The following is a 27,976-nucleotide window of genomic DNA, read 5'->3' as shown; positions in this document are numbered from 1 at the left end:
TATAAGTTCATTTATTTTAGATGGATCGGTGGATGCAGAACGCAGTATTGTCACAGACTTAGTCAGCCAAATGGATCCCCAAGGAAAAAGGACAATTTTTGTGCTTACTAAAGTTGATCTTGCAGAGAAAAATGTGGCAAGCCCAAGCAGGGTGAGTCGAAACTATTTTTTTCATATTATGACGGCTGAAGACATGCACAAAATAGTTGTTCTGTCAAAATAGTATTATGTATATATATAGTAATTCTTGCATACATACAAACAAGGCGGGCTCTAAAAGTGCACTGAAGGGTGCCTGTGCAAAATTACCATTAAGTTTTTTGTTTAATCCTTTATCTTCATAGATCCAGCAAATAATTGAAGGCAAACTCTTCCCAATGAAAGCTTTGGGTTATTTTGCAGTTGTTACTGGAAAAGGTAAATAGAGTTCTGGCTCTACGGGTTTTTTTTCTTACCAGACAGAACTGTTTCAATAGAACTGTTGCAGCACTTTTTTCTTTCTCCAGGAAACAGCAGTGAAAGCATTGAATCTATTAAAGAGTATGAAGAGGAATTTTTTCAAAATTCCAAGCTGTTGAAGTACGTTGGGGTTTTATTCCTTTTACTTAACTGGGCCTGTGTTGATAAATGCTTGTGTTTGATTTTCTTGTTGAACGTGTTATTAGAGTTTGCAGTGCAGAAATGCTATTTGAGATGTATTCTGCTTAAATTAAATAGCTTGCTGAGATGACCGTGCTTGCCTGATTTATTAATGCTCACAGAGAGAGAGGCATATCCAGGCATCAATTCATTCTCCTGTACTTCTGAGCCTCTCTTCAGAGGCTCTAGATGAACTAGTTCCCAGACTATGCCTGGAGATTTGATACAGCTGGGAGGAATGAATACAACCCAGGTGTGAATGCTTGTAAATAGCATTCTTCTTGGTGTGACAGCAGTGTTGTATTCAAAGCAATAGTTTATATGGTTTGCAGGAAGTTCTTTTAGCTGGAGGAGTTTTGATTTGACATGCTTGGGCTTCCTCTCATGAAGGGCAGGTTCATGGTCAGTGGGACTGCAGTCCCTAACACTGCATCCTCTAGAATGAAAGGGTTTGTTACATCTTTTACACCTTCAAATGAGGATTGTGTATTGAATATGTTTTGGGGGAAGAGGATGAAATTTAGGTTAGGTGCACTTGGACATGTTATCCTTTGCTACAAAAAACAAAGCTTTTTCTTTGTGAGGAGAAAATGAAATTCAGGAAACAGGGTATTCATGGAAAAAAAATCCAATTGCTCTTTCTTTGCAGAAGATGCATGCTGAAGGCACACCAGGTAACAACAAAGAACTTAAGTCTTGCTGTATCAGATTGCTTTTGGAAAATGGTGAGAGAGTCTGTGGAGCAGCAAGCAGATGCTTTTAAAGGTAAATGTCTTCAAAAGAAAAAGTGAAATAGCCATTTACTGGTACAGAGTTGTTGTACCATCATGCTATGCTAGTATGTGGGACAGTTGTTTCATATTTTAAATGACTGCTTCTCACAAAGTGATAAATTGCCTCAATTAATCTTTCCAAAAGCATACCAAAATAATTCACAATATATAAAGGACTTGCTTGTTACAAATTCTGGAAGAGTCAATAGATAGAACAGTCAGCAAACACTTTCATCCATTTACTGATCCGTTTTGAAGTTTTTGGAGGATCTGTCATAAGCAGATTGATGGCAATTTTAGGAACTCTTGAACTTTCAAATTGTCATGCAGTGCATATGGACTGTTTAAATAATAAAGTCCTGTTTTCTGATTTTTCTCTTTGCAGCCACACGTTTCAATCTTGAGACAGAATGGAAAAACAATTACCCCCGGTTGCGAGAGCTTGACAGGGTAAATCACATTGCTGCTTTAATTTGTATGCAACAATATGCTGCGAAGACTGTAAATTAAAATTCATTCCATTTAATCTTATTTGTAAAGGTTTCTTAAAGTTAGCATAAATTACCAACACTTTAAAATGCAAGGACAGTATAAATTATCCTAGGGGAAGGAAATACAAAGTTCTCACACTGTGTGAAGTAATGTGCCTCAAAATTGTGGTAATTTAATGCTTAACAAGTTCTTTACTCTTCGAGCATACAGTTAATTGATCTAACTTGCCCACAGGGATACATCTGTGTTTCTTTGTGATCATGATAAATAGAAATGGCATGGATTTACATTCCCTGTTTTTTCAATCAGAGTAACAAAACAGTTATGATCCCATTCTCTAATTCTCTTACAGAGACTGAATGTTCAAATGCCATGCCTGGCCACAGGCATGATGCATGGTAAACCAGGGTAGCTTATGATAAGCACATACATTGTCCAGAATGTGACCAGAAGGTGCTGTTTTAGGCTCAAACACCCAAAGAAAACATTTTTGCTACTCTTTGAAAATGGAATCAAACTCTAAAAATAAAACAAACGTAAAAATTCATTATTTCTTATTTTTTCCTTTTGCTCAGAATGAACTGTTTGAAAAAGCAAAGAATGAGATTCTCGATGAAGTCATAAGTCTGACTCAGGTCACACCGAAGCACTGGTATGTAACTTCTGAGTTTTCTGGTTATCTTGCAGAAATTTAGCTTTAAAATACAAAGTGTTTTTATTATTAAAACTATATGACATGAATAAGGTGATTGTTTTCTTATGGCAGTGTATTACTGTTTCACTTGTCCCTGTGGAAGAGAGAAGGAGCATAACGTGGATGTTTCTATGCATTTCTTTTGAGAGTTAGCATATAATGGTGATTCTAGTTATATGTAGCACCTCATTAGCTATGAAGCAGAATTGGATACCTACGTCACAAAAATTACATTTATTGGCAATTACAGGCAGCCTGAGACCAGCAGTGCTTTTGATGAACACAGATGATTCTATTCTAAAATTTCAGTTCCTTCCAATTGTTTGATTGGATAAAGCAAAGAGGAGGAGTGGTACATGTGAAATGTTCCTCAGTCCTTCTCCAGAGATGCTTTGGAATAAGAACATAATCAAGGGTGTGGGGTTTGTTTCCTGAACTTTAGTCTAGATATAGGAAAAGGACTTAAGTGACTCTGCTAGTCCTGTATCACGACAGGAGGTGGTTTTAGTCTTGGGCTCTCTATTTCCACTGTTCCACCAAATCTGTCATTCTTACAACCCATTGGTAAGCTGATTTAGCATGCTGAGCTAGCGTAAAATTAAGTGGCAAAGAAACTGCAACTTGTTCTGGAGACCGTGGAAACAAGAGGAGAGCTATAACTGTCTCTGTGGATATTGGCTGCATGTTATACTGTCTTGCCTGAGTTGTTTCACTACAGCTGCAAAGTTTCCTGAGTAAGTTTATTGTCATTTTAAAAAGTTGCAGTGAGGTGTTTCCAATGTTATTTCTTGAAACACATCATATGTAGGAAAGTGGCGCTTAGTTTTATAGTGACTTGAGGCATGTTTGTAAATGAATGTCAGTGCACGTTTAAGTAAGAGGTTGGACTTTGCGACTTCATTGTTTATCAAATCTGGGAACAATCAATGAAGAGCTCAGATGGAAAATCACAGCTTGTTCCAACAAAGACATTGGAATACAGCAAAACAAAACATACATGCTTTGTTATGGAGACATGGACTTACGAGTTAAATTGTTTCAACGATTTACAGTCTGTTCTGTTTCTATTTCCCCCATTTTCCATGCATATGCACACACAGTTCTGCATGGTTCTACTGTTACTGTTTAAAAAGTGCAAGGAGCTCTTATTGTGTAGAGGGAGCCAAAAACCTGAAACTGTCTTTTGTGACAGAAAAATGTTTAGCTTTGTCCTTAGTTCTAAGCAGATGTTGGTTGAAGTGATACACTGATGTTAAGGAGTATTTTCTCTGGTCTGTTGTCAGGATTTCTGGCAAATTGAACATAGGCTCATTAGACAATTTTGTATTGAAAGCCATTATAAGTGTTAAAACTTTGAATTTTAGGGAGGACATTCTTCAGAAGACATTATGGGAGAGGGTATCTACTCATGTGATTGAGAACATCTACCTTCCAGCAGCACAGACAATGAACTCAGGGACATTTAACACCACTGTGGACATCAAACTGAAGCAGTGGACTGACAAGCAACTGCCAAATAAAGCTGTGGAGGTTTGAATTTAGTCAAATTAAGACATTTAAGCTCTGTAAATAAGGATTTGCTTCATTTTCTTATTTACTATATCTTGTATTTTAAGTATGCAAAGTCATAACATGAAAACAGATCCAGGGAGGTAAAGGTGTGGTTTGAAAGGCTACCTACAGTTCTTCTATCCAGCTTGTGTGTAGAGGAGGCTACTGTGATCTTGATATCAAGTAGCGAATTCTGCAGGAGTAACATGTTTTACTCTTCTAGTGACTTTCCCTGCTAAACAAACCCCTCTGCATGCCCCAAGTGAAAACACCGCCGCCAACAAAAAATCAACAAATAAACCACCTCCAGGCCTCGTTTTGAAAGCTTAAATCCTTTGCACTAGGTTTGTTTATATTGAATAGATTCATGCAATTTTAACATTTCACCTGCTAACTTCATAAACTTCAGTAACTTAATGAAGTAACTTCATAACTTCAGCATTGACCTTTTTAGTCATAGATAAGACAGAAAAGAAGTCAGTAATATATGTATGTGCATTATGTTCAGAATGTACACAAATTGGTGTAAGAACTGCAGTAAAACGTTGCTCTATTGGTTGATGCACTTTGCTATGGTCAGTGTAAGTGTAGTTATTGTTTGCTAACTTTTTAGGTGGCATGGGAGACTTTGCAAGAGGAATTTTCCCGTTTCATGACAGAACAAAAAGGAAAAGAGCATGATGATATCTTTGACAAACTGAAACAAGCTGTCAAAGAAGAAAGTATTAAACGCCATAAATGGAACGAGAGAGCAGAGGATAGTCTGGTATAATGTAGTGGGTTTTTTCATATTGTTGACTAAGTGCTGTTGAAATCATTTGCTAAGTTGCATGTTCAGTATTCTTGAGTTCTTTTAACATGATCATAAAATGATGGGGAACTGAGATCATCTCCCTTTCTATGAAATGTTTTAACAGTGTTTCTCAATTCACTTTATGATTATCTTTTGTTAACTGTTGCCCTAAGTAACATCTAATAAAATCGCCTTTTTTTGTTGTTGTTCAGGAAAAAAAGCCCTCCATAATTCACTGGCTGCCTAAGGGCGGCCTTGTAGGAATTTACTATTGGCTTATTTGCCCCTAGCCACATAAAACAACAGCATTTCACTGCCGTTTCCAAAGATCCCATAGGCTGAAGGGATTTCATGTTGTTTGCTGCATGTTTTGGGGGTTTTTATTTTTATTTTTTACCTTATTTAGGCTATACAAAAGAGTCAAAAGCACAAGAAAATATTTTTGTCAGTGCTGTGGAAACTGAATAAATTCCACGTGCCTGATAAATGCTGTCATTATAGATATTAGAAGGCAAAGAGAAATTGTGGTGGGGTCTTTTTTGTTGTTCTTTTTAACAATATCCTGTATAAATTATTTATTTTATGCTAAAAAGATGCTCTGCATTGCAGCGAGTGATCCAGCACAATGCCTTAGAAGATCGGTCAATATCTGATAAACAGCAATGGGATGCAGCTATTCATTTTATGGAAGAGACTCTCCAAAGTCGTCTCAAAGACAGTGAGTTCTGTGATTTCTTCCAGTCACATTTTTAATCTGAGCCTGCTTCCTCACCACTGCAGTGCAAACTTCTGTATGAGCGTAACTTGAGGTAGCAGGGATGGTTTAAAATGGAACTGACTGGTACAATAAAAATGTCAGACTACAGCCTGAATAAACTACTGCTCTTCCTCTTATAGTAAGGCAGTTGGAAGAAAGATGATAGGGATGCAGAGAATAAAGAAGAAGTACAGAGAAATTTGTGAATGGGTTGGCTGTATTCAGCAAAATAGTTGGTCCTGGTATGGTTATCAAACAAAATTAATTGTGTTGCAAGGTGCAGTAAGTAAGATTTGAAACTTGGAGGCTGTAAACGAGGACAGCTGTCATGTTTCTTACATACTTCCTTAAAGTACCAGTTCCTAATGGCAGTCATTTCTTAAATTTTGCCACAAGATATCTGACCTGTGGCATGAGATATTCATTCTTGATCTTGTATCTAATTTTAGAACTATAAATTTGTCTGGATCCGTATATTTCTTACGATAGTTTCACATTTCCTTCTTTAGCTGAATCTGTTATTGAAGATATGGTGGGTCCAGATTGGAAGAAGAGGTGGCTGTACTGGACAGGCCGCACCAAAGAACAGGTAAAAGGAGGAGGCAGGGGCAAGAGTAAATAGTAACAATAATAATAATAACAAAAGATAAAAAATAAAATGCTAGTTCCCTGCATTTAGAGAACATACATTACCTAGATTAGTTTTCAAAACCACATGCCATAATATCACAATTTTCAGGATTTAAAAGTAACTTTTGTTTCAAATACTTTGAAATTGCCTTTTCTCTTTATTAAGTTTTAATTATACCACAAATAATTCTATATATTTGTTTCATATTACAGATAGATATTGAGTTTTAAACCGCTCTTCAGTTGAATTACATCCTTACTAATATGCTGTTGAGCTGTGTATTAGTCTTTCACTAGAGAGAAACTGATGAAAGCAGGGTGGGGTTTATTTTCCTGTGTATTTTTTTTTCCAAGCATGAAGTAAAACTCTCTACCAAGCAGAAGTCTCGTGCAGTTTCCTATCAGAGCTCCATCTGTGTTTCATTAGCATGTGATAGCAGTATCACTGCTGTTGTCAAAGCTGTATCTTTGGATTGACTACTTTCATCAGGTGGAAGGAGTTTTACAGTCAGCTGTGCAGCCAGATATGGGAGAAGGGTAGTCATTTCAACCTATGTTAACTTGAAGATAATGGATGACAACTTAAATATATAAACCATGGAACTTAGGACCATGTGAACTTCTTGCGAGCTGATAGGCAAAGCTGATAGTTCTTGTAGGTGTCAGAAAGCCCATGGTTTGGTTTATTTGGGTTCTTTCGTTCATTTTTCTTGCATTTTTCTCATTCAGTTAGTATCAAAAGAAAATGACACATTTTCAGGTTATTGTCTACCTCAGTTTAAAACTAAATAGGGACTTGCAGAGCAACTCAGTCTTGCTAATTTAATGTATGAATGTGGACCGTACCTGTTCCTATTCATGAAGAGGAAAGGAGGCCAAAATCTGATTTTATTCTACCTTTCTATTCCACTTTTACATTTCTGTACATAGTAATCAAAAAGGCAGTTAGCTTTGTATAAATACTCTATTTGAGATGTCTATACACAAATGTGCTTTTGAATCACACAAAGTAAAGCGTCAAAGGTATCTGACAGTATTCTGGCTTATTAGGATGTAGTGAGTTTATTGAGAAAGTGGTGATGATCTTCGTGTCTATAAATAACCAGTTCCAACTAATCATTCTGATCCTAGAATATACGTAATGAAACAAAAAATGAACTTGAGAAGTTAATCAAATGTAATGAAGAACATGCGGCATATCTGGCAAATGATGAAGTGACAACAGTCAGAAAGAATCTTGAAGCAAGAGGAATAACAGTGGACCCGTGTCTGGTAAGATGCCACGTTGTAATAAAACATATGGGAGCTCCCTATGAACGCTCAAATGATCCTTTTAAGTACTGTACAAAAGATTGTATCTAAATACGGAGTTTGTAATCCAGATGTTTCCAAATGGATTGCTAAATGGCTGTTTGCACGCAATTCACACACTTCTGTTGGCTGTCAGACAAGTGCAGTACAACCCTTTGGAATTTGTCAGAATCTGCTGAGCAGATTTTCTTGCCTGCAGTACAGACCTGAAGTATGCCACTGCTTGTTTAAAAATCATTGTTCGTGTGTTGCAGACAAGAATCAAAGCCCTTGTAGACAAGATATGATAAAAAATATGATCCACATTCCTAAGTTTTCACTTCAGCTGTGTTTACAGTTTGACGTTCAAATCCACATCCAAGAGAGCTGAGTTTTCTGAAAAATACTTGCAAAAAAGCAGTTTTCTAGAGTGCCCTAAAAGAACGTAATGTAAGTTTTAAATGTTCTGGAAAGTGATTTATCTTAATACAGTATAGGGCTCTTAACCAAATTAGACCTTTTATCTAATTAAACATAAGCTTTTAAATAAAAGAAAATTCAGATAATACATAATAGATGTGGATTTTTTTTTAAACAGTGATTTATTTTCTGCAGTAACCTTAGTTACCTTTTCAGTATTCATGCATGCACTTACTAAAGGTAGAAGAGCTATTTAAATACTGGCTGCCTTTCTTATGCAGCATTTATCATACCTTTTTTTATAAAGGTCAGTGTAGAAATCCGCATCTGTAATGTGAGCAGACTGCAAACTGAATTTTCTTTCTAGATAACCAATTGATACTTACTAATAGTCACACTTTTATGTGCATTTTTTGTTACTCTCTTTGGTTAACCAAGACCCATTAAATATTTCCCTGTGCTTTAATTTGGATTACCTAGTAAAATAATGTACATAAAAATGTGTCCCTAATATTAAATTGAAGGTTACGTCATGCCAAGGGCAGCACAGTTTGCCTTATTCTGTAGTATAGAACTTAGAACTGTATTTTTAAGTTCTGTTTTTTTTCTCTAGATAAAAGACACGTGGCACCAAATTTATAGAAGGTATTTTCTGAAGACTGCTTTGAACCACTGCAACCTTTGTCGAAGAGGTTTTTATTACTATCAACGGCATTTTGTAGACTCAGAGGTAAATTAAGGAACAGACATGTATTAATGGTTTGCCTTAGTGTTTTAATTGAAAAAGCCCCAGAAATGTGTTGAACTAGTCTAGCCCTTGATTAGTGTTCTGTATCTTAACATAGCTGGTGATCTTGGATGTTTTCTTTAAATCCTGTGATTTTAATTCCATCCAAATGGTAATTATACAAAACGACCACTAGGAGTCAGCTACAGACTAAGCTTCCACTAATTGTTAACGTGCATTGAAAGTATGCTGTTAAAAGCAGTACTGTACAGGAATTATCAATGCCTTTTTGGCATCCATTTCTCTCACTTTTACACTGATACTTGTTTTCCTCAATGATACTAAGCAGTCAGGTAAGACATTACCTAAAGGTGTTTCTATGGATTAAGCACAGTAAATAGATGCTTGGTGCTGCATGTGATCAACAGTGGAAAAAGAATCGAACAACAAACAATCACGGGGCCTATAGTGACCTAGATGTAAAGAATTATCTTTTCTGTTAAAGAACTTTCTAGTTTTGCTTAACAAATGACTTGCATGCACAAAGACCTATAAGAAAAGAATATGCATTTTTCTTAGATCTGTATTTTAAGTTAAAGAGAAATTACCCAAAGGTTAGGGCTTCTGACTTTGTGTGATTTTTATCTTGCTTTTAAATGAGAAACAGCGTTCCCAGTGGAACCAGAAATCTGGCACAGAAATATCTTTTCCTGAAAGAGATGAGATGGAAATCATAGGACAGAGAGCTGCCACTCTGTGATGTCTAGATGTCTCGCCTCCTTTTACTTCTCTATTTTTGTCTTATAAGCTTTCCTGGTGTGATGTTAGCTCTCCTTTCTGTCATTTCTGCAGGTGTAAGAACTATCTTTTCTGATGTGAATTAACATAGACCTTGGCCCAGCAGTGTCTTCCAGAGGCATTTGCCAGGCAGGGAGTCCCTGTGTGGAGCTGAGCTATTTTCTTTCAATGTGTTTGTTATGAACAAATAGGGTTGACATGCTTTTTAAGCAGTATGTTTAGTAAATGTGTTTATTACTTCCAGCAGTTGTTCTGTGGGGGTTTTGTGCAAGATCAGGATGCATGTATGTACCTGAACAGTTGTTAAAAGTGCCTTTCACTTGGAGGTCTGACACTACAACTTCCCTCTTTTCAGCTTGAATGTAATGATATTGTCCTCTTCTGGCGGATACAGCGAATGCTGGCAATTACAGCCAATACACTGAGGCAGCAGCTTACTAATACAGAAGGTAAAGCTCACAGTGAGTTATTTGAAATTAAAAAATGTTTCCCAAAGTCTTTTTTAGCTTTCCTTTATCTCCTTGTTCCTTTCATGCTTATCATGTGTGGCTAATTTTCGTGTCTTGGCTGGGTAGTTAAAGGATATATAGTAAATAAAAAATGATATTTAATTTATATTAATTTCAGATTAATTAATTAGAAAGATTAGTGATTTAACAGCATTAAATTAGGATAATTTAATGTAAAGGGAATGGTAAATTATTGAGACAGTTTCCAGTTTAAGCTATTTTCAACTTACGTGATTCCACTTATAATTTTCTTCTAAGCAGAAAGAGTTTGATTAAGTAGTAACTATATTCACCTGAGTTCCTTGCTGTGTTCCTTGATTTTAAAATGTTTGATATAAAAACATAAAATCAATTGTAGCGTGTAATTTCAGTTGCAATTCATTGTCATTCCCCCCCTTTTTTTTTTTTTTTTTGATAGTAAGACGCTTAGAGAAGAATGTAAAGGAAGTGCTTGAAGATTTTGCTGAGGACAATGAAAAGAAGGTTAAACTCCTAACTGGCAAAAGGGTCCAGCTTGCAGAGGATCTCAGTAAGTAGCCGTCTGGAACTAGGCTGAAGTAAAACAAATTCTAACCTTCCTCTCTCTTTAGGACTAGGAAAATAAGGCTAAGAACACCTGATGCTATGTGGGCCGTTCATGTGCTTGCACTTGATAAGTATCACAAATGGGATTTTTAAATACAAACATATTCCACTGACCAAAGGTGGATGTAGTTGGTAAATGTGGTAGAATATTTATGCTAGATTTAAGTTCACTGTTATCATGAATATATTGCATCATTGCACTGAAAAATATGGTTACAACAATGTTGTAAAGAATAGTGCCTGTTTTTACAGTACAATATGGTTAATCTACACCTCCACAGAATTGTTTCTAGGTCATACAGTTCTTGGCTGCTTAAGGAGGTTTTGATTACACCTATTTTTACTTGTTGGATGCCTTTCCACAGATTCTTTGTTGGAAATGTCCTTGACCCACTGGTCAGCTGGTTTTAGTCCTTACATGCCGAGCAATACCTGTCAGCTTACTAAGCTGAAACAGCTATTACCCTGAGATGTAACAAGGAAAAAAGCTAGCAATTTAAAACTTCTGGGGGGGCTACAGTAGTATAGTGATTTGAGTCACTCAGGAAGAAGTGTTAAGGGAGTGCTGGTGTTAATACATGTAGGTTATAAATGGTAAAAGATTTTAAGGGGACAGCTCGCACATGGGTGATGCTCCACCTGATAAATGTCTTGCTGCTTTGATGCTGGATGTTGTTTTTTATTTTCCTGAGCGAGTATCTGTACAGATCAAAACTTGTTAATTTTAATTTAACTTTAAATATGCTATGTTTCAAAGCAGTGTAAACAGAACGCTAAAACAATACATAGTATTTTAAGTTAACCTGGCTTTATTTGGCACTGAAGCTGGCTTAAATTTTTTCTGCATTGTCAGCTTTGCTTCTTAGCAGCATCAGGAACAACCTTCCATTTCAAAGCAGTGATAACTGGAGCTTTTGTTTTATAAACTCAGGCTAGACCTCTAGGAGTGCCTTGTCTGTGTGATTAGGTGTCTGTGTACGTTTGCATCAATTTTGGAGTATGTGTTTGTAAAATTATTATATATTTTAAACACCATCATTACACTCTATTTCTTTTAGATTCCAGGAGGTCACAGATTCTGGGTACATTTTTCTAATGAAATAATCATTATTCAGTGCAAAACGATGTATGATGACATGTTCAGTTTTATTGCACCTACGGGAAGATTTTAAAAGTGCCACTGCTTAGCTCTGTAGTCAAATCAGCAATGTTCTCTCTACTTTCTGCAAGCTTTTATTGCTAAGTGGTTATAATTTTTATGGGCAAATGACAGGGAAGAGGGATTTCTTTGCCGTTCCCATGGTGACTGGAGTGCATGTCTGTGTTGCAATTTTTTTATACTCCTGAGGCAAACTTTGAGAACATAATGCACTGAACCCTCAGGTGGCTTTACGACTAATTTCCTTCTTAGAGCATTCAGTGGTGATCAGAACCGTGGTTAAGGAAAGAAGATCCTGACTCCCGTAACACACATTTGTAACGTTCTTGTACTTTAATTAAGAATGGAATGAAAATGATCTTCTATGTCATGATATTCGCTCTCCCTCTGTTGCAGGCAGCTGTGTTTATACAATCCAGCTCACTCATTTATCTTGAGCTCCATCTTTAAATCAGTTAACTTTTGGGGGCACTCTATTCTTACTGAAAATCTGTTCCACTATATCATTCTCCCAATGCTTACAAACTTGTCTTTTAATTTCCAGAGTAATTTTGTTAATATAAAGCTAAGATCAGTTTCCTGATTGGAAACTGCATTTCTTTAAAGATCTGAGGTTAAGATGCTTCCTTCTTGATACGGCAATGCTATTGTGCTTCCATCAGTCAGTCCTTTACGTTGAACACTGGATGTGTTTTACTGTTTGTTCAAGATACTGGTTGATGGCAAACTGTTTCTAGCATGGTGTCTCAATCTCATAGTGAGAGCTCACACAAACCCCAGAACTTATTTGAGCAAGTTTTGTCTGTGTTCTACATCCTGGATTGGTATTTCAGCTCTGTATTCTTAAGGACTAATAGGGTTTTGAAAGAGTCTTGCAATGGGTGGATCCCAGAGTAATATCCCTGGCAATGAGCAGGTATGGGTACTTAAAGAAAAGAACAGGTTAAACATACAGCAGTACTTGTTAGATGCTGAAAGAGCAGCCCAGACAATCTGTGTTCCAAGATTTCCTAATCCTGAGGTAATATCTTTGTGATTAATAGCCCTTCATGGATTTCTTTTTCCTCCTGTGAATTTCTCTAATTGCTTTTTGAACTCTTATAAACTTAGGCATCTGCAACATCCTGTGGCAATTAGTTCCAGAGTTTAACTACACATTGTGTGAAAAAGTACTTCCTTTTGTTTGTTTCTGAGCCACCTGCCAGTTTCATTTGGTTCTCCCTAGTTCTTGCACTGTGAAAAACATTCAGTAATCTTTTTCTATTCAGTTTTTGTGCTACTTATGACTTCATACGTGCTTATGCTACCAGCACTTGCTCTTCTTTTTCCTGAATTGAAAAATCCTCATTTGTGTAGCTGCTCGTTGCAAGGACATTGCTTCATCATTTCAATCAGCCCTGCCACTCTTTCCCCCTTTTTAGTTCCACTAAACCCTTTTTGAATTGAAAGGGCAGAACTGCACGCAATATTTAGGCTGTATCTGCATTCTGGACTTATGCAGTTGTATTACAGTTCTTTCTAGTTTTTAATCTGGTCTTTTACTAATAATTCCTCATAGTTCCTTTCTTGACTTCTGAGCAATGAGATGATGGTCGCGTTGGCTACCTGTTGCAATTCCACGTTCTTCTGTAAAAAATAAGTCAGCTCAGTATCAGTCAGCCTAGTCACTTTCCTTGCTTTGTTTTAAAACACATCTGAGATTTTTGTTTGTTTCTCAGGGAATGTGGAAACAAGGAAACTTCTATGTCTAAGACATCTGGTTGGGCACTTCAGGCATATTGTAGGAGTCTGGTTTAATGTTGCTGTCCACAACCTCCCTCACAGCCCTGGTGCAGCATTAATACTGAAGTTCTCTGCTGAACTTGTCTGACAGCTGAAAATCATAGCCAGGTCTTAAACCACATATTGTACGGCCTTATCAGCAACAACAAGACTTACATTTGCTTTCCAGTAGGCAGATGCTTCTTGCTTGCACGTGCTGCCAAAGGACAAAGCGTTTTGATTTGAAACTTATGTTACACACAACTTGGTGTTTTCCTATATGCTTAGCTAAATCAGTATCTTAAACATATTGTGTGCTGGGTGGTTCAGTAAGAAACAGAATAGGGTAGAGGGAGCTAAAAGTATTAGGGCAAACATTAATATATTGAAGGAAAACTTCCACTTGTAAAAATACCTCCTGTTAGGACTGTCCTGTTTGTATTGCAGGCTTTCAGGCATATCCTTCTGCTTTTCAATAATAAGTGAGATGTTTTCTTCAGGGGGAAAAATAAAGAACATAAATGTCAGGAAATTTGATTTCAAGATAAAGAGTGTCTTCTTTACGCTCTTTTACTCTTAACTAAAATTACTACCCTTTCATTTCTGTTAAGTGCTTTGCAGTTCAGAGCAAAACTAACAAGCTGGATGAAGCTTAACTTTCAGTAGACCATTTAACATGGCCGCTTTTGTTGCTGTTGAACTCCCTGTGAAGGACTTCCCAGAACTATGCATCTGTTTCCAGAATTCTGCTCTGCTGGTCTTGCGTCTCTTCTATTGAAGGCCAAAGGAAACTTCCTCATTAGTGTGAACGTTGTACAAGAGTTAAGTTGCTTTACAACCTTCCAACGCAAGATGGCAATGAGTGGTCTTTAGAGGAGTGAGGAAGTGGAGCATGGCAGCAGGGCTGGTGCCAAGCCTTCCATCTCTGGTTACCATTTCATGTGTGAACATGGCATACCCAGTGGGCATCTGTTTACACAACAGGCATTTGTTTCTTGGATGTTAGCCTTTATCTTCTGAGGAGAAGCTGCATTTGCCCAGCCTTCTTCTTGTTTTCTACTCTCTGATGTTTTATTTGCTTATTTACATAATTTACTAACACTTATAAATATTGTAAAAGGCAGGCATTTTTTCCTCTGATAATCTTAATTAGCAAAAGCATGGCAAATTTGGTTTTGTAATGAAGCCTGCTGACTGTTACAATCTGAATGCTTCAACCATTTGCAAAAGTGAATGGGATCTTCCAGTGCTGTATCCTAAACATAAGCTACAAAAATCTGTGTTGCAGTGGCATTTAAAACATGCTAGGTGGTGCACATGTATATTGAATACTTACAGTGAATCCTAATGTCAGGCCGTCGGCAGGAGCTTTGCCTTTTACTGCACTAAAGACTAAATATTTTACCAAGCCAAAGAAAATAGCGTGCTCTATCTTGCCTTATTTCCTCTTCTTTATTTCTTTCAGACAGCTAAGGTATGTGTGTCATAAAGGCATTATTCATGGGGAAAAAAAATGTGATTTTTTGCACAGGATAATCTCACAGAAGACTAGTAAATGCAAATCATCTTTCCTAGATCATCCTATTTCCTCGTAAGCTTAAAGAAAGAAAAAAGAACCTCCCTGAATTAGGTATTAAACATTTATGTGGGGAAAGACACTGCAGAAAGCCTGAGGAAACTTGATCCTGAATTTACTAGGTTTGAATGTGAAGGGGTCAGCATGTGAGTTTGTTTGTCAGTAACACTGACACCTGTACAGGTGTCCTGGGCCAGCTGAGACTTCGTTCTGCACAAAAGCCTTTTGAAACCTGTAGGTAGTGAGCCCTCACATGAAGAAAAGGCAGTTCATAGCTTGGGGCCGTTTGTTTGAATTCTGTCGTACATTTTTAACTTGAAAATAATTAAGTTCCACAAATTATTTTACAAGGGTAGTCTACTTAAATTTCAGTCTCCTGAGATGACTGTCAACATTATTTTGACTTTTACCTTGGTCCTATATGACCATGCTGATTACATGTGCCCTTGACTTGGCTTTGTCATAGCTTTCTAATGTTTTTACTTCTGTTTTCTTTGCTGTTACGAGCTTTACATTTTTTAAAAGGTTAAAAGGTTTCGTGGGGGAAAAGCTCAGCTGTAGGAGGAAGGTTCTGCTCTCAAATGGGCAGATCTCAGATAATTTCCACTGGAAACCAAAGGGCAAAAGGCAAAAAGCTGTTAGTAGTCCTTACTTCAGTGCCGCCTTCTCTTCCATGGCACTTAACTATTGCTTGGGAAGCTACTGAAGGAAAGTGCGATCACTTCATAGTTGTGAGATGTTTCATGTAAGTGGCAGTGGTCTTGTTCAGCTCCATTCAGCTGGTGTGGTAGTCTGCATATAGTTCTGGGCTGACCCTGAGCTGACAGAAGTTTGCACAGGAGGTGCTGTGGCCTTTTATCCAGACAAAAAGAGAGGGGCCATTTCTCCCTGGGAGTCATCAAATGCATCTCCAGCGTGTGCAAAGTAGCTGCTATCTTCAGTCTCCTGCCAGCAGCTCCTACTGGGATGCCCCATGGCCTGCATCTTATCAGAGGCGGGCTGTCACTTAAATATTTGTTTCTGCCCAGATCTCAATCAATCAACAAAAGTGTTCATGTGGGCCATGTGTGTCAAATGAGTTCAAGCTTGTTCTGATGTCAGCAGTATGCAGGTGGCAGCAGGACTGCCGTGCTCCATTTGAGTCCTGTATAGGATCTGGGGCTCTGTGATGCAAAGTCAGGGGCAGTGTGCTTCTGCTTGGAAATTGGTCAGTGTGGCCATCCATGTCTTCCATTTCCCTTGCCTTTGAATATAGCAAGTCAACTAAAATGCATCCTGTTATTTTTAGTAGATGTGTTTCAGTTCTTTGTTGTTGTTTGTTTCCTTTGAGTTCTGGGGCAGCTGCTTAAGACTGAAGAATTAAAACCAGAAGAATGTGTAGGATGGTCTCTGTCAAAATGCAGATAAGGTAGTTCCTGCTTTGTATCATGGCAGAAAGTGCTTTAAAAAGCTGTATCTTCTCAGAGAGGGAAATAATCCTCCAGGGAGAACATCCATCACTCGTAAACCTCCTGTGATGGAGTGATGGTTTACTTTACTTAAGAATCCCAGATGACCAAGGTCTGTCTACTGCGATTTCTTAAAGTTATTGATGAAGAGTTAGGCTCTGGTGTCCAGGTTCTAAAACAGATCCTTACAAAGTTCAGCACATTTGTCACTGACTAAGTGAAGCCTATCACTTAAAGCTGACATTGAAAAATAATGATAAACTGCTACATGAGTAATGACATATTTAATGCCTGCTGATCCAGACCTGTGCCTCAACCCATGCCTCTTGTACTCGCGGGTCATTCTGTTGTATGCTAAATTTAATTGTTTTCCTAAAATGCCCTTAGTGATGCAAGGCTCAAGACATGTAATTGGTTGACATTTTCTTCTTAATACTGGCTGTATGAGAGTAGCTATTAATCAAGTTGTAAGTGCATGTTATGGGGAGATTGCTGTTTGTATAGATGCAGAGTTTTAAACTAGGCACTGTAGGTGTGTGTTTGGTGTGAGTGTGTAACTGTGGAGTGTAACACTCACATCTCCAAAAGTTGGAGAAATCAGTGCAATGGTTTTTCAAGCTATTGTATGTTGTGCTTTGCTTCTAATGTGTAACACTACATAAAAGTTTCAGGAAAAAAGGAAATATTTTTTGATAGTGATTATGGCAAAATAATAAAATAGTAACTAAACAGCCTGATTTTCCCTTAAAGCTCACTTAAAGTTTCTGACTGTCAGAACTGAAATTAGATGTTACGAGGATCTAAAAATGATCAGATTTTCCGAGATTTAATTATTAGAATTTCACATAAATATTCCTGGCAGCATACTACATCATTATCTTGCTAACTACTGCTTAATTTTATTTTGGGTGGAGAACCAGCATATACCAGTTGTTTATACTGCTAAAGTTTTATAGCTGAACTCAGTGGTAACCTTTGCATAAGTAACTTAGTTTTGTAAGTAATACAGCCATGCGTGTCTTTCTGCATCAACTGGAAAAAAGCAAACACTGCTGGATGAATCATTGGCTAATATTTATGATCTGCCCCTGTTTTCTCCTTTTTGCCATTTCCACCCCAAATAGTGAGTATCGTTGTGTCTGGATTCATTCAAAGTCAACAGTTTTGATTTTGAAATGAGAACTTTGTAAGTCTGATTCGAGATGTGAGTCTGTTTTATGAGGTTTCTTTGTCATTCTGCTATTAAGAGCCTTCTAGCTGTCCACTAAGCAGCAAAACTAAATTCTGTTGAAAGATTGAGTTATTAGTACAGTTTTAATTAAAAATGCAATGTAGAGACAGGAGACTGGAAGGAACCCAAGTCTTACCTTGCCATTGCAGACATCATACCTCTCATAAACTTGATTATTACCTTTATTAAGCTTCATTTGTACATTAAGCTCATGTTAATGGCAATATAGAAATGTATACTAGTCTATGACCTTACATCATGCTTTGGAAATATTTAGTTTATGTTCTGTAGACAAGTGGGACTTACATGTAATAACTTGTAGAAACACAGACAGTCAGAAGTCTGTGTAGTTGCCACTTCTGCTTCGGCCACGTACCTCAGTTTCACATGTTCCTGCCCTGCCAGGCACAGGAGGACTTCGTGCTCACCAGTCTGAAGAGCCCTGGGGGACTGCCCCAAGAAACACAGTGAGCTTCTGTTCTGTTCTGTTTGGCTGAGGCAGGGGAAATGTGTTGCTACAGCCGTTTCATTAAGTTGCAGAGGTCTCACTTGTGAATCTGGAGCAGCTACAGGTCAGGACACTGATCAGTAACCTACAGTTTCATTAGCAAAACACACAATTTCTGTTTCTGGTGCTTAAAAGCATTATTAGTGATGCTACAGTAACGGGGCAATGCTCAGTACCTTGTAAAAATAGCTCAGGTGTCTTTGGATTAAGTTCTCTTTTACTGCCATCTGGTTCCCTTTAGTCTGAACTTTGTGATGATCTTTTCTGCAGGTAGCTTTATTTGGGTACAATAAGCAGAATGTGGTATTAATACTTGCAACAGGAGCAACTTCAGTGATGACAACTTAAACATTTTTATTTTTTCCCCTGTCTAAAATGACCTGAGGCTAAGATTTTATTAGAGCAGACTAAATATACAACGTAGCTGATCCTTTCCTGCTCTAGCAGCTGCAAAAGTGAAAAGAGCAATTTTCCCTCACAATATCTTTGTAGAAAGCAGTTTCCCTGATGGTTTTTCCTGTTGATGCCACACTAGAGGACATTCAGCCAGGTCTGTTACAGATAAAGTCGTATCTGTGGAGCTGATGTTCTGACTGACTCCTGCAGATCTTAATAATGGTACTGAAGTAGTATGCCCAGTGAATTATCTTGTTCTAGCTTTTAAAATGAATATCTCTGAAAGAACACTGAAACGATCGGCTTAATTTATTTTATAATGAAAGCAGCTCACCTGATGCACTTGAGTAGTTAGAATGCATTCCTGTCCTCCTCCTTGACTCTCTGGGGCTGATAAGTGAAGTACACTGATTGCAGATATTGCACAGATTAAAGTGCCTGTAGTTTCAGGATGGCAATGGGATTTAAGGGAAGCAGGAAAGTTGTCAGCTCCTCTGAATATGAAGGTAGAGAGATTCCTGAGGGGGTGGTTTATGAACATGTTTAGAAAGTTTTTGGGTCTGAATTATCCCATTCCACTGCGAGTACTTTAAAATCAGAATTTATGGAAATAATTCAGTTAAGCTGTCTGTATATTCAATCACAGATTGCAGCAGGTATAGGGAACACTGCCTCCATAAAGGAAAGCACTGGTTCACACCTTCGTTCAGCCTAACCACTTGTAACTGAAGGCTATAGTGGTGCGTGTCAAAAGTTGTATGTGTTTATTGATTTGTGGATTTACTATATGAACAGTTATAAATTCCATTTAAACTTCTCAAAGCTTTGCAGTGCTTTATCACACTACTGAGCTCCTTGTTTAAGAATCACGTGCACGATTCATCTTTCTCGGGCTTTTTATAAAAAGAAGTAGATGCTAAAACTCCTGACAAACTAATATTTATAACAGTTTGACAGCAGGATGAGGAACAGTGTTTGTCTTTATAACAGCTTAAAGAAAAGGCCTTTCCAGCACCCAGCCATGCAGTTACAATCTTGACCTCTTTCTTATGCTGGGAGCATACATACAGCAGACAAGCAGCACCTCCCGTGTGTTTTCTTGACCCTTTGACTGTCCATTCACTTCCCATCTGTTTTGCAGCCTTAAAGGAACAGAGGGAGCCCTCTACTTATAAATCTGTCTTTGCGGCTGATAAATGATGTTCTCTCTCTTTAAGGGCAGCTTGGGTGGTTTTGTTCCCTCCCTCCCCCCTTAAATTTTTAGCTTTCCTCTTGTCCTTGTCCAGAGGAAAACACAGTATGTGAACAAGAGGAAACTGGCAAAAAAAAAAAAAAAAAAAGATGTGATGGGTAGTTTCAAAGGATTTTCTAAACTTCAGCAGGACGTGACCCTGCAGTGATGGGTGAATTATGGGAGCTGTTAGGCTGCGGTTGTGAGACAAGAGAGAAAGCATGTTGATGCAGGTCCAGTAGCGGTGGGTGGAAGTCTGCTTTCTGGGGCATTTTTAGAGTGGCTTTTAGTGCATTGCCTCTTACTGTTTCAACAAGAATTGTAGCTTTTTCCGTGGCCTTTAGAATGTCCAGGAATGCAGTGCAAAAGGCTGAACTTAAAGGAGTTTGTTTTTTCAGTTCTCCACCTGGCTGTGCATTGGGGGTTGAGTGCATGTGTGGGATCCGTGACTTAGGTAGCCCTAAGCTGGAATTCAGCTTTCAATAGGAAACTGTGGATCCATGTTTCCAGTTTTTAATAGTGTGCTTCTGGGCATTCTGCTGAAATCTGACTACAGAGCAGGCTTTCTTCTTTGCTGGAGGAAAGATGATGCATTCACAGCAGTAAATTCTAGATTTTTGCCTTTATGGTTAATTAACCATAACACAGAAGTAGCATAGCAAGTGGTAGCAATGTTTATAGGCAACAAAGGGATTAAGAAACAAAGATTAGATTAAAAAAAAAAACAAAACAAAAACACAACACAACTGAACTGTAACCAAAACCCAGAGCATAATATCAAAGCCACGTAAACATTAGTTGGAGGTAGAAATCACTTTTCTGTACAACGGGATTTACAGTGAGCCACTAGCAAATGTTATCATGCTTCTTCATGCTATCTGCTGCACTGAAATATGAAATGAAGATGGATCGCTGTCCAGAAAGAGTTTACTATTTTGTTATGCTGCAACTGAAAATTGATGCCACATGGGCAAACTTGCAAACAGCGGGCAGGAAAGCTTTTTGTTTTGCCTTGTATGATAAAACACTCATGCAGATTCCTGCAAGCAGTCGTGCAGGGACATTATTTTTCTTTTAAAATTCTATGCTAAACCCATTTCTTATTTCCATCTAAGCACATATGTTTTGAATGTCTGAAAATTCATTTATCTTTAGAAGTATAATCACGACCAATCTTGTGGAGAGAGGTTGCATCTCTCATTAAACCAATTAATGCCGTTGGAAAATATATATTTTCTTGCTACTCAAAGCCTTGTAGGAATAGGTTGGTAACGTGTTTTACTTTCATAATTTGTTTAATATTATTTTGAGATTACTTGGCCTTACCTCAGGAGCTTTGTTTGATAATGCCTTATTTTAAGTGTTTCATGTTAAGAGTGATTTCCTGACCTCTGTGCTGTTAACTGGTAGATAATCTTAGTTATAACAGGCTGCCATCAGTGACCTTGCAGTTCCTGTAAGAATGAATATTTGAAGAGATTTTCTTCTGACTGGCTTACAATATTACAGAAAACAAACTCTATCTGTGAGTGTGGGGTTTTTTTTTTTGTGTTCACAGCATATCCAAATCCTTATTACAGACCAATTAGTTTGGGTTCGAGCCTTTTAGATCTAGTATCACAGGATTAATGAAAAGAAAATGAATGGGTAACAATATCGTTTCATATGGAGATAAGGATAGACTGAGCATGAATGAGGATCTCATGACATCCGAGAAAAGAATTTCCTCATTCTGTCAATGAAGTTTTATGGGATATGGTGAGAGGATTATGGGAATATTCATGACCAGATCAAGAGGCATAAGGAGTTGATGTATGAACCAGCTTATCTTTTAGGTAAACATGGGGTAAATGGGAACTAGAATAGCCATTCATTGCCCCTAGGCCTGTGAATTTCATTGCTCTGAAGATGGAAACACGATTGGCTACAGTTCTTTGTTGATAGCATTTGATTTTTGGATTGCTTTTTAACAGGTGGCAACTTCATCTCCACTTTAAAATTGTCAAAGACACCATGCTCTTTCTAGATGCTATGGGTAACAATAAGCAATAGCACATATTTAAACTTGTGAAGCACCGTATAATAAGACAGTAGTCCTTCCAGCCTACTGGAGCATTGCATAAAGGTACTGGGGTAATTGAGCGTGATACAGAAATAATTTGCTAGCAACTAAATGCTTTTAATCCAAAGTTTATTTCTTCATGGAAAAAGTGCTGGTGAGCCTATTGACCACTACTCAGAACTGCGAATGCTCCACTTCTACTCTTTAGAAAACTGCCAAACATTTATACCTGCTGCTTTATTAAGGTGTGTATAGTCAACACATAACTCTGCTATTTCCCTGTTTAAAAAGTAAATGCATTTAGCAAACTGTTTCTTGGTGCTGCTGCAGGAGTACAAGGCAGAGCACAAGGAACTGCCGCTATTTAGCAGTCATTGTAACTGTTCTGTCTTAAGAATACCTAGCATGTTTTTTCAGAGTATGAAATTACCTTGAGACCTCATAATTACTACAGTTAAGAAATCATTTCAATTCAGTCCAAATATAAAAACTAATAAAGTGCTTGTAATATGGAGGCAGTTTTAGTGTGTCTGTTCCCTGAACAAACACATCTGATCCAGTACATCTTGATGGAATAAATTTTTGGTATCCTGTTATTTTAGTATGGCCTAATCAGAAAATTAAAATAGCTTTTGTTGGCAACAAACCTTTTTTAACAGTGGTAAAATTAGAGATTTTTGCTGATGCTATTAATTTTCAAGACTTTAATATTACTTTATCAAGTGGTTGTGTAGAGAAAATATTTGCATTTAATACTGCTAAATCTCTTTGCTTTCATGATGTCAATGGCTTGATCAATGTAAAAAGCATATTTGGGGGAGAACATATCAGGTTTTATATATATAGTAACTATACACACATAACATCAAAGCTGTTAAGAGCACTAATCTAATGAGATCTGATCTCCAGTTACTACTGAGAACTGCTGCTCAGTTTTGGAGAGGGAAATACAGGATCAATAATGTCCAGAAATGGGTTGACTGTCCAAAGTCAAAGGACTTTTTTTTTAATGCTAATTTTATAAGCAATGGCAGAGCATCCATATTGTGAGCTGTGCTATGTAGTTGGCTAAAGGAATGCCGTAGTGCTGTTGGCTTTGATGCAGAATGGGTTTACATACTGACGGGTTAAAAAAAAACAAACAAACCTCTTTTTACTTTAAGAAGATGGCAGTTCTTCAAATTAACTTCATAGGGATTATCTTTTTTTATACATTGTCAGCATTCAAAGGTTACATCTGAACCGAATCAAAACTTAATTTCTTCTGTTAAAAATCAGCTACTGCTATTCCACAACTTCCAAAAATACAGATTTCACCCCCATACTGTAACTTCTACTTGACACCAAAGCCAGCAGGTGCTCTGTAGTAGTAGATATGTGCTGGGGAAGGGGACACTGAAGTGCTGAACGTAGAAGGGATTTTCCCTTCGTCACCTAAACACTGAACCATAAAGATGGAAGTCCAAGGCCTCTGCATTCCCCTACAGGCTTTTTACCATCTTTTATTTTAAATTCCAGTTAAAATTCTCCACTTCTACAAGATCAGGACTATGGGATTTTTGTTGAGTTATTACTCCTCTAAAATGGGTTCGGTATTATCTGTGGGATTGTCACTTGGTTAATAGATGAAACTTTCAGTTCCCTTGGGTGCATTCCTATCATGTTCCAGTTTGAGACCCTATTTTTCCTGCCCCCCATCCTCCATTATGTTTATGTATCCTGTTTTTAAGGATGTCAACTCTGTTTCCTTTCTGTTTTGCCATTACTCCAGCTCAGCAAAGCCCATTTACAAATATGGTATTGATAAAGAGAAGAAAACATTAATAGAATATATAAAAGTTTTATAAAAGGAAGAAAGAAACTCAAAACTTTTATCTCAAAGAAACTTACAGCTCTAGACCAGTAGTATTTTTATCTTAAGGGCTGGGGGGGGGGGGAGCATTTCTTACATGTTTCTTCTCTGTGACTTATTTTTGTGTATCATAATGTTTCCCTCCCATTCCCTCGTGATCCTTACCTGTGCTTTTTTCATGTCTATAATGGCACTTGGAAGAAGCTTTGGTGAGGATCTGGTGAGAGAAAAGCAGGAAAGCTTGCAGGCTTTCAGTTCCATCTAGGTTCTAAACCTTGCTCTATAAGCTGCTTAATAAATTAAATAAGTAATGTGGTAACAAGTATTGAATGGGACTGGGTGAAGAGTGGATGAGATTGCCTAAAACTTGGTATTTTTCCCAACCCCCATTGTCTTTTATTTCTGGTAACTGTTTGCAATTTTAGTCTAGTAATGCTTTCGTAAAGAAAAAAGTTCCCAGCTTTATTGTTGTATATAAAATGAGGCTCTGCCTACATCCACCTAGTTACTGCCCAAATGCAAGGAAATAAAGTGTAAGCCTTAAATGGTCTTTGTACTGTGCATACCCTTTTGCGTCGGGATTTTGGATACTGATGTTTGCTTCCCTGAAATTCTGCCAGATGGAAGGTCACTGCTTCTAGCTCTTCTTAGAATGATTAGTGGAGTTTGTGACACTTGCTTAGGGAACTGTCCTTATTCTCCACAGCACAGCAGGTATAGGGTAGTTGTGCTGTGTACAACCTTGTGGAAGCTTGAGTTTTTTTGAAATACAAGTATAGGATTTCTTTTCTAATGTAAGATTGCTTTGGGAAACATTAGACTTATTAATAAAATATCATAATCCTGAATTGTGTTTGCAGAAGTTCTTCAAAGGGGACTATGTCTTTCTTCTTATGTGGAAAAATTGAAGTAGCTGGATGTTTTAATTACAATCTCTTTAATTCTCCAGAAAAAGTTCGGGAAATCCAGGAAAAACTTGAAGCCTTCATAGAAGCCCTCCATCAAGAGAAATAGATTGTCAAGCAGGTAATTGTGTGCAGATGATAAAACAATTAATGCCATTTCTTCACCTTCAGTATGAAATAATTATTCATGTCCCTTGGATGTGTTTGTGTACAGACTTTGTGAAAATTCCTTTCTATTTCATTCCAGTGCCTGACGGCTGCTGCTGCTTGTCTCTAACACGTAAAACTATACTTTCAGCTGAAAGATATGGAGATATGAAACTTAGTAGGAATACAATTAACAGTTGGTTGTTCAGATTTGATTGTTCTTGGTTTGTTATTTCTTTCTTCGTTAAGAGTCAGTCTGTAACAAACTGGAATGAAAACTAAGGAAGCAATTTTCTTGCCTGTAAAGCAGTTTGAAATGTTTTCTTTGTAGATGCTATATACTGTAAACAAAAGTGATCTGCACTTAGATCACCTCTAAATTTTGTTTGCAGCATTAATTCTCAAAAACAAAGGCCTGAGGCCTCTGATATATCTGCATGTTGTAAAATCTCCTCTTTGTTTCAGCAGCAACGCAGGAATGCAGACTTTTCAAGGATACCATGCACAAAGAAGACTGAACAAAACTGCTTTCGTGTCCCATTCTGTATCTTACATTTTGGGGGAGCATTGTGAAATGTCGGAGAAAAAAGCAAATAATGTTTCCTGGGATGGAGAAACTCAATCAAAACTGGCCTGATTTTTTTTAGTTTTTGAAGCTACGTGTTTGTGACAGAAGAACCTGACTTGTGTCTTGATGAGAATCTTGACTGAGTTCTTTTTTCCTGATAGGAAAAAAATGCTTTTGTTGTGTCATCTGTCTTGTGCAGTGGAGCTGGATCAGATTCGCGAAGGGATTTTATCTGTTGTTGGTTTCTTGGCTGCAAATGCTCCTAGAAGTTTGACATAAAGGTTTTGTATTCGTGTGTACATTAAAACACCCTTCGAAGTTATGCTATTTCTCAGTTATGCTCTGTTATTGAAACAGTCTCTGATCACTCTGGTACATATTTTAAGCATGGTGTTGAGATATCGAGGGGAAATTGTGAATTTTGTTCAATTCAGAACTCTTGAGAGACGTCATTCAAGGAATTGCAGTGCTTTCAAGTGAAAGAGCTGCTGTTCACTGACACCTAAAAAGGTTTGGCTCAGGAAATGATACCAACATACAAGTTCTTTCCTAATACATGTTGTTGTTCCTTGGAATCATGGCCGATTACATTTCATTTGTCATCGCACAAACTGGTTTCCTTTTTAAATCTTCCTTTTCCAATAGGCACAAATTAAACTGATTGTGTGTAAAATGTAGAAAGATAGCCTGTACAATTCCAACCTTTTGAAGTAAAAAAGCCAAAATATAATTACTTTCATGTTTCTAATAGCTGCTGTAAGACCAAAATCGCTTTGATATGAAAGCTATGCACAAAGTCCCTCCATAACCACGTGATATCTGTAATGCAATACAGTAAAAATAAAAACTAAGTATAGTCTTTCTTCTCCTGCATTTTAGTTTGGTCATGGAAATGTCACTTCTGACAAATGTAAGTATGATATAGGCTCTGCATTGTAGGTGCCTGGTGATTAATCACCAGTATATTTTTCTGCCCACACTTTGCAACAGATGATCTGGATACACTTCTGAATACTTCTGTGGAAGAAGATATTAGGCTTTAAACAATTTGTTTTGAAGTTGTCTCATTACGAAGGTTGAAAACTTGTCGTAGGTTTATTTTCCTTTTTGGAAAAGGCCATTGATTTCTGACCTCCTGGCAATTAAAAGAGATGAGCCTGACTCTGTTATAACAGTTACTGTGCCTGTTTGCTCATAGTGAAAACAACGGACATTTTGGTAAGATGTTCCCCATATATTCAGATAATTAAGTATTTGGGCTATTGTATGAAAACTTAAAGCTACTCAAAAGAAGTTGAAAAGTTAAATATTGCAAGGTGATCTTACTGCATGGGGATTATTTTTGTTGTTGTTTAAAACTGCTTTTCTGTAAATGAGGTTTTTAAGAATGGAAAAATGAAAAATAGGCTTCTCTATCATCATCATTCTCTGACAGTAACTTTAGAGATGTATATTTGCACAGTTCTGGACGAAGATTCCATAGGCTGTACAGCAAGTGGAATGGGTCTGTACTTGTGTTAAATTTCTCTTTGTATAAAAAAGAATACACAAAACTTTTGCATTTACTTCAAGAGATCACTCAGAAAATTCTGTGTAATGTAAATGTTGCAAAATATTACATCCAGTGGTCCAGTGTTCATCTCTCAGTGTGATGTCCCTGTAGTTCTAGTTCCGACCTCTGTGCTGCTCATCTAAGACTCAGCATGATGTATTCCATGGAAACTAGGTATTTATTGAGTAAAAATGTAACTGAAGGAAAAATAAAATGTGGATTTTGGACACAGTACTATTGTACTTAAGAGTCATTTGGGCTTTCTTTTTCTCATTTGTTAAACTGTGAGAAAGTATACTGTTATGGTACTAAAACATCCGATTCAGAAGCTTATTACCGCCAAGTTAGTGACAATTACATTGTTTTATTTCAGTATATGAACTAATGATTACCTTACCATTGAGAAATGTTGAAGTAAGGGGTCTGCAAGTCTGACCCAGGACCCCTTGAGTCATTTAAAACTCTCTGTTCTTGGTAGTATTTGGTCCTGGAGTTGTTCACAGGATATATTTGTCAGTGAGCATGTTACCATATGAACTCAATTTGTGTTGATCTCTCTATATTTTTCCAGAGTGACAGTAGAAGTTTTCTTTCAGGTGTGTTTCTGGTTTTCTTTGAGGTGCCATAGGAAACGTCCCAGTCATGCTTCTTTACGTGGAAGGGGCTTGCATTGATGAAGATTACAGGAAACATCAGGTAATTAATTTGCCTCCTGTATTTATCTTTTGTTTTCACTTCTTTCAGGTAAAGCTTCTTTGAGAACTTCCTTGAATGAAAAGTCAAGTCTTGAGAGAAAGGAGGGATTTGACTTAAAGTCTGATTATAAACTACCCTAGTAGCATGAACTAGTGTATATCCAATTATTGCTGTCTCATATATAGATGTGACCCTAGAAGCTTGATTTCCAGGCTAGGAAGAGCTT

General features: G+C 37.4%; 1 protein-coding gene across 8 annotated transcripts in view; it reads left to right on the top strand.

Annotated features, from left to right (window-relative positions):
* The window catches only part of OPA1 (OPA1 mitochondrial dynamin like GTPase), a 45,966-nt gene extending 18,678 nt beyond the window's left edge, over window positions 1–27,288 (top strand). For 5 of the 8 annotated variants that reach the window (XM_085513065.1, XM_085513064.1, XM_015871819.3 and 2 more), the window contains 16 exons: window positions 21–151; window positions 345–417; window positions 507–579; window positions 1,289–1,404; window positions 1,798–1,862; window positions 2,480–2,556; window positions 3,963–4,128; window positions 4,763–4,915; window positions 5,552–5,660; window positions 6,209–6,288; window positions 7,461–7,601; window positions 8,653–8,769; window positions 9,920–10,013; window positions 10,492–10,602; window positions 24,832–24,908; window positions 25,400–27,288. In XM_085513065.1, coding sequence (XP_085369191.1) covers window positions 21–151; window positions 345–417; window positions 507–579; window positions 1,289–1,404; window positions 1,798–1,862; window positions 2,480–2,556; window positions 3,963–4,128; window positions 4,763–4,915; window positions 5,552–5,660; window positions 6,209–6,288; window positions 7,461–7,601; window positions 8,653–8,769; window positions 9,920–10,013; window positions 10,492–10,602; window positions 24,832–24,896 — 1,571 coding nt within the window. In that variant the 3' untranslated portion in view covers window positions 24,897–24,908; window positions 25,400–27,288. The remainder of the gene's footprint in view (window positions 1–20; window positions 152–344; window positions 418–506; window positions 580–1,288; window positions 1,405–1,797; window positions 1,863–2,479; window positions 2,557–3,962; window positions 4,129–4,762; window positions 4,916–5,551; window positions 5,661–6,208; window positions 6,289–7,460; window positions 7,602–8,652; window positions 8,770–9,919; window positions 10,014–10,491; window positions 10,603–24,831; window positions 24,909–25,399) is intronic. The other 3 variants (XM_015871817.2, XM_015871818.3, XM_015871815.3) reach the window with 1 other exon arrangement.
* Window positions 27,289–27,976: the final 688 nt, after the last annotated feature.

This window comes from Coturnix japonica, chromosome 12, assembly GCF_054131305.1.
Source record: "Coturnix japonica strain WE chromosome 12, WE-NBRP24, whole genome shotgun sequence".
NCBI lineage: Eukaryota > Metazoa > Chordata > Aves > Galliformes > Phasianidae > Coturnix > Coturnix japonica.
This window is presented reverse-complemented; position numbering and strand designations above follow the sequence as displayed.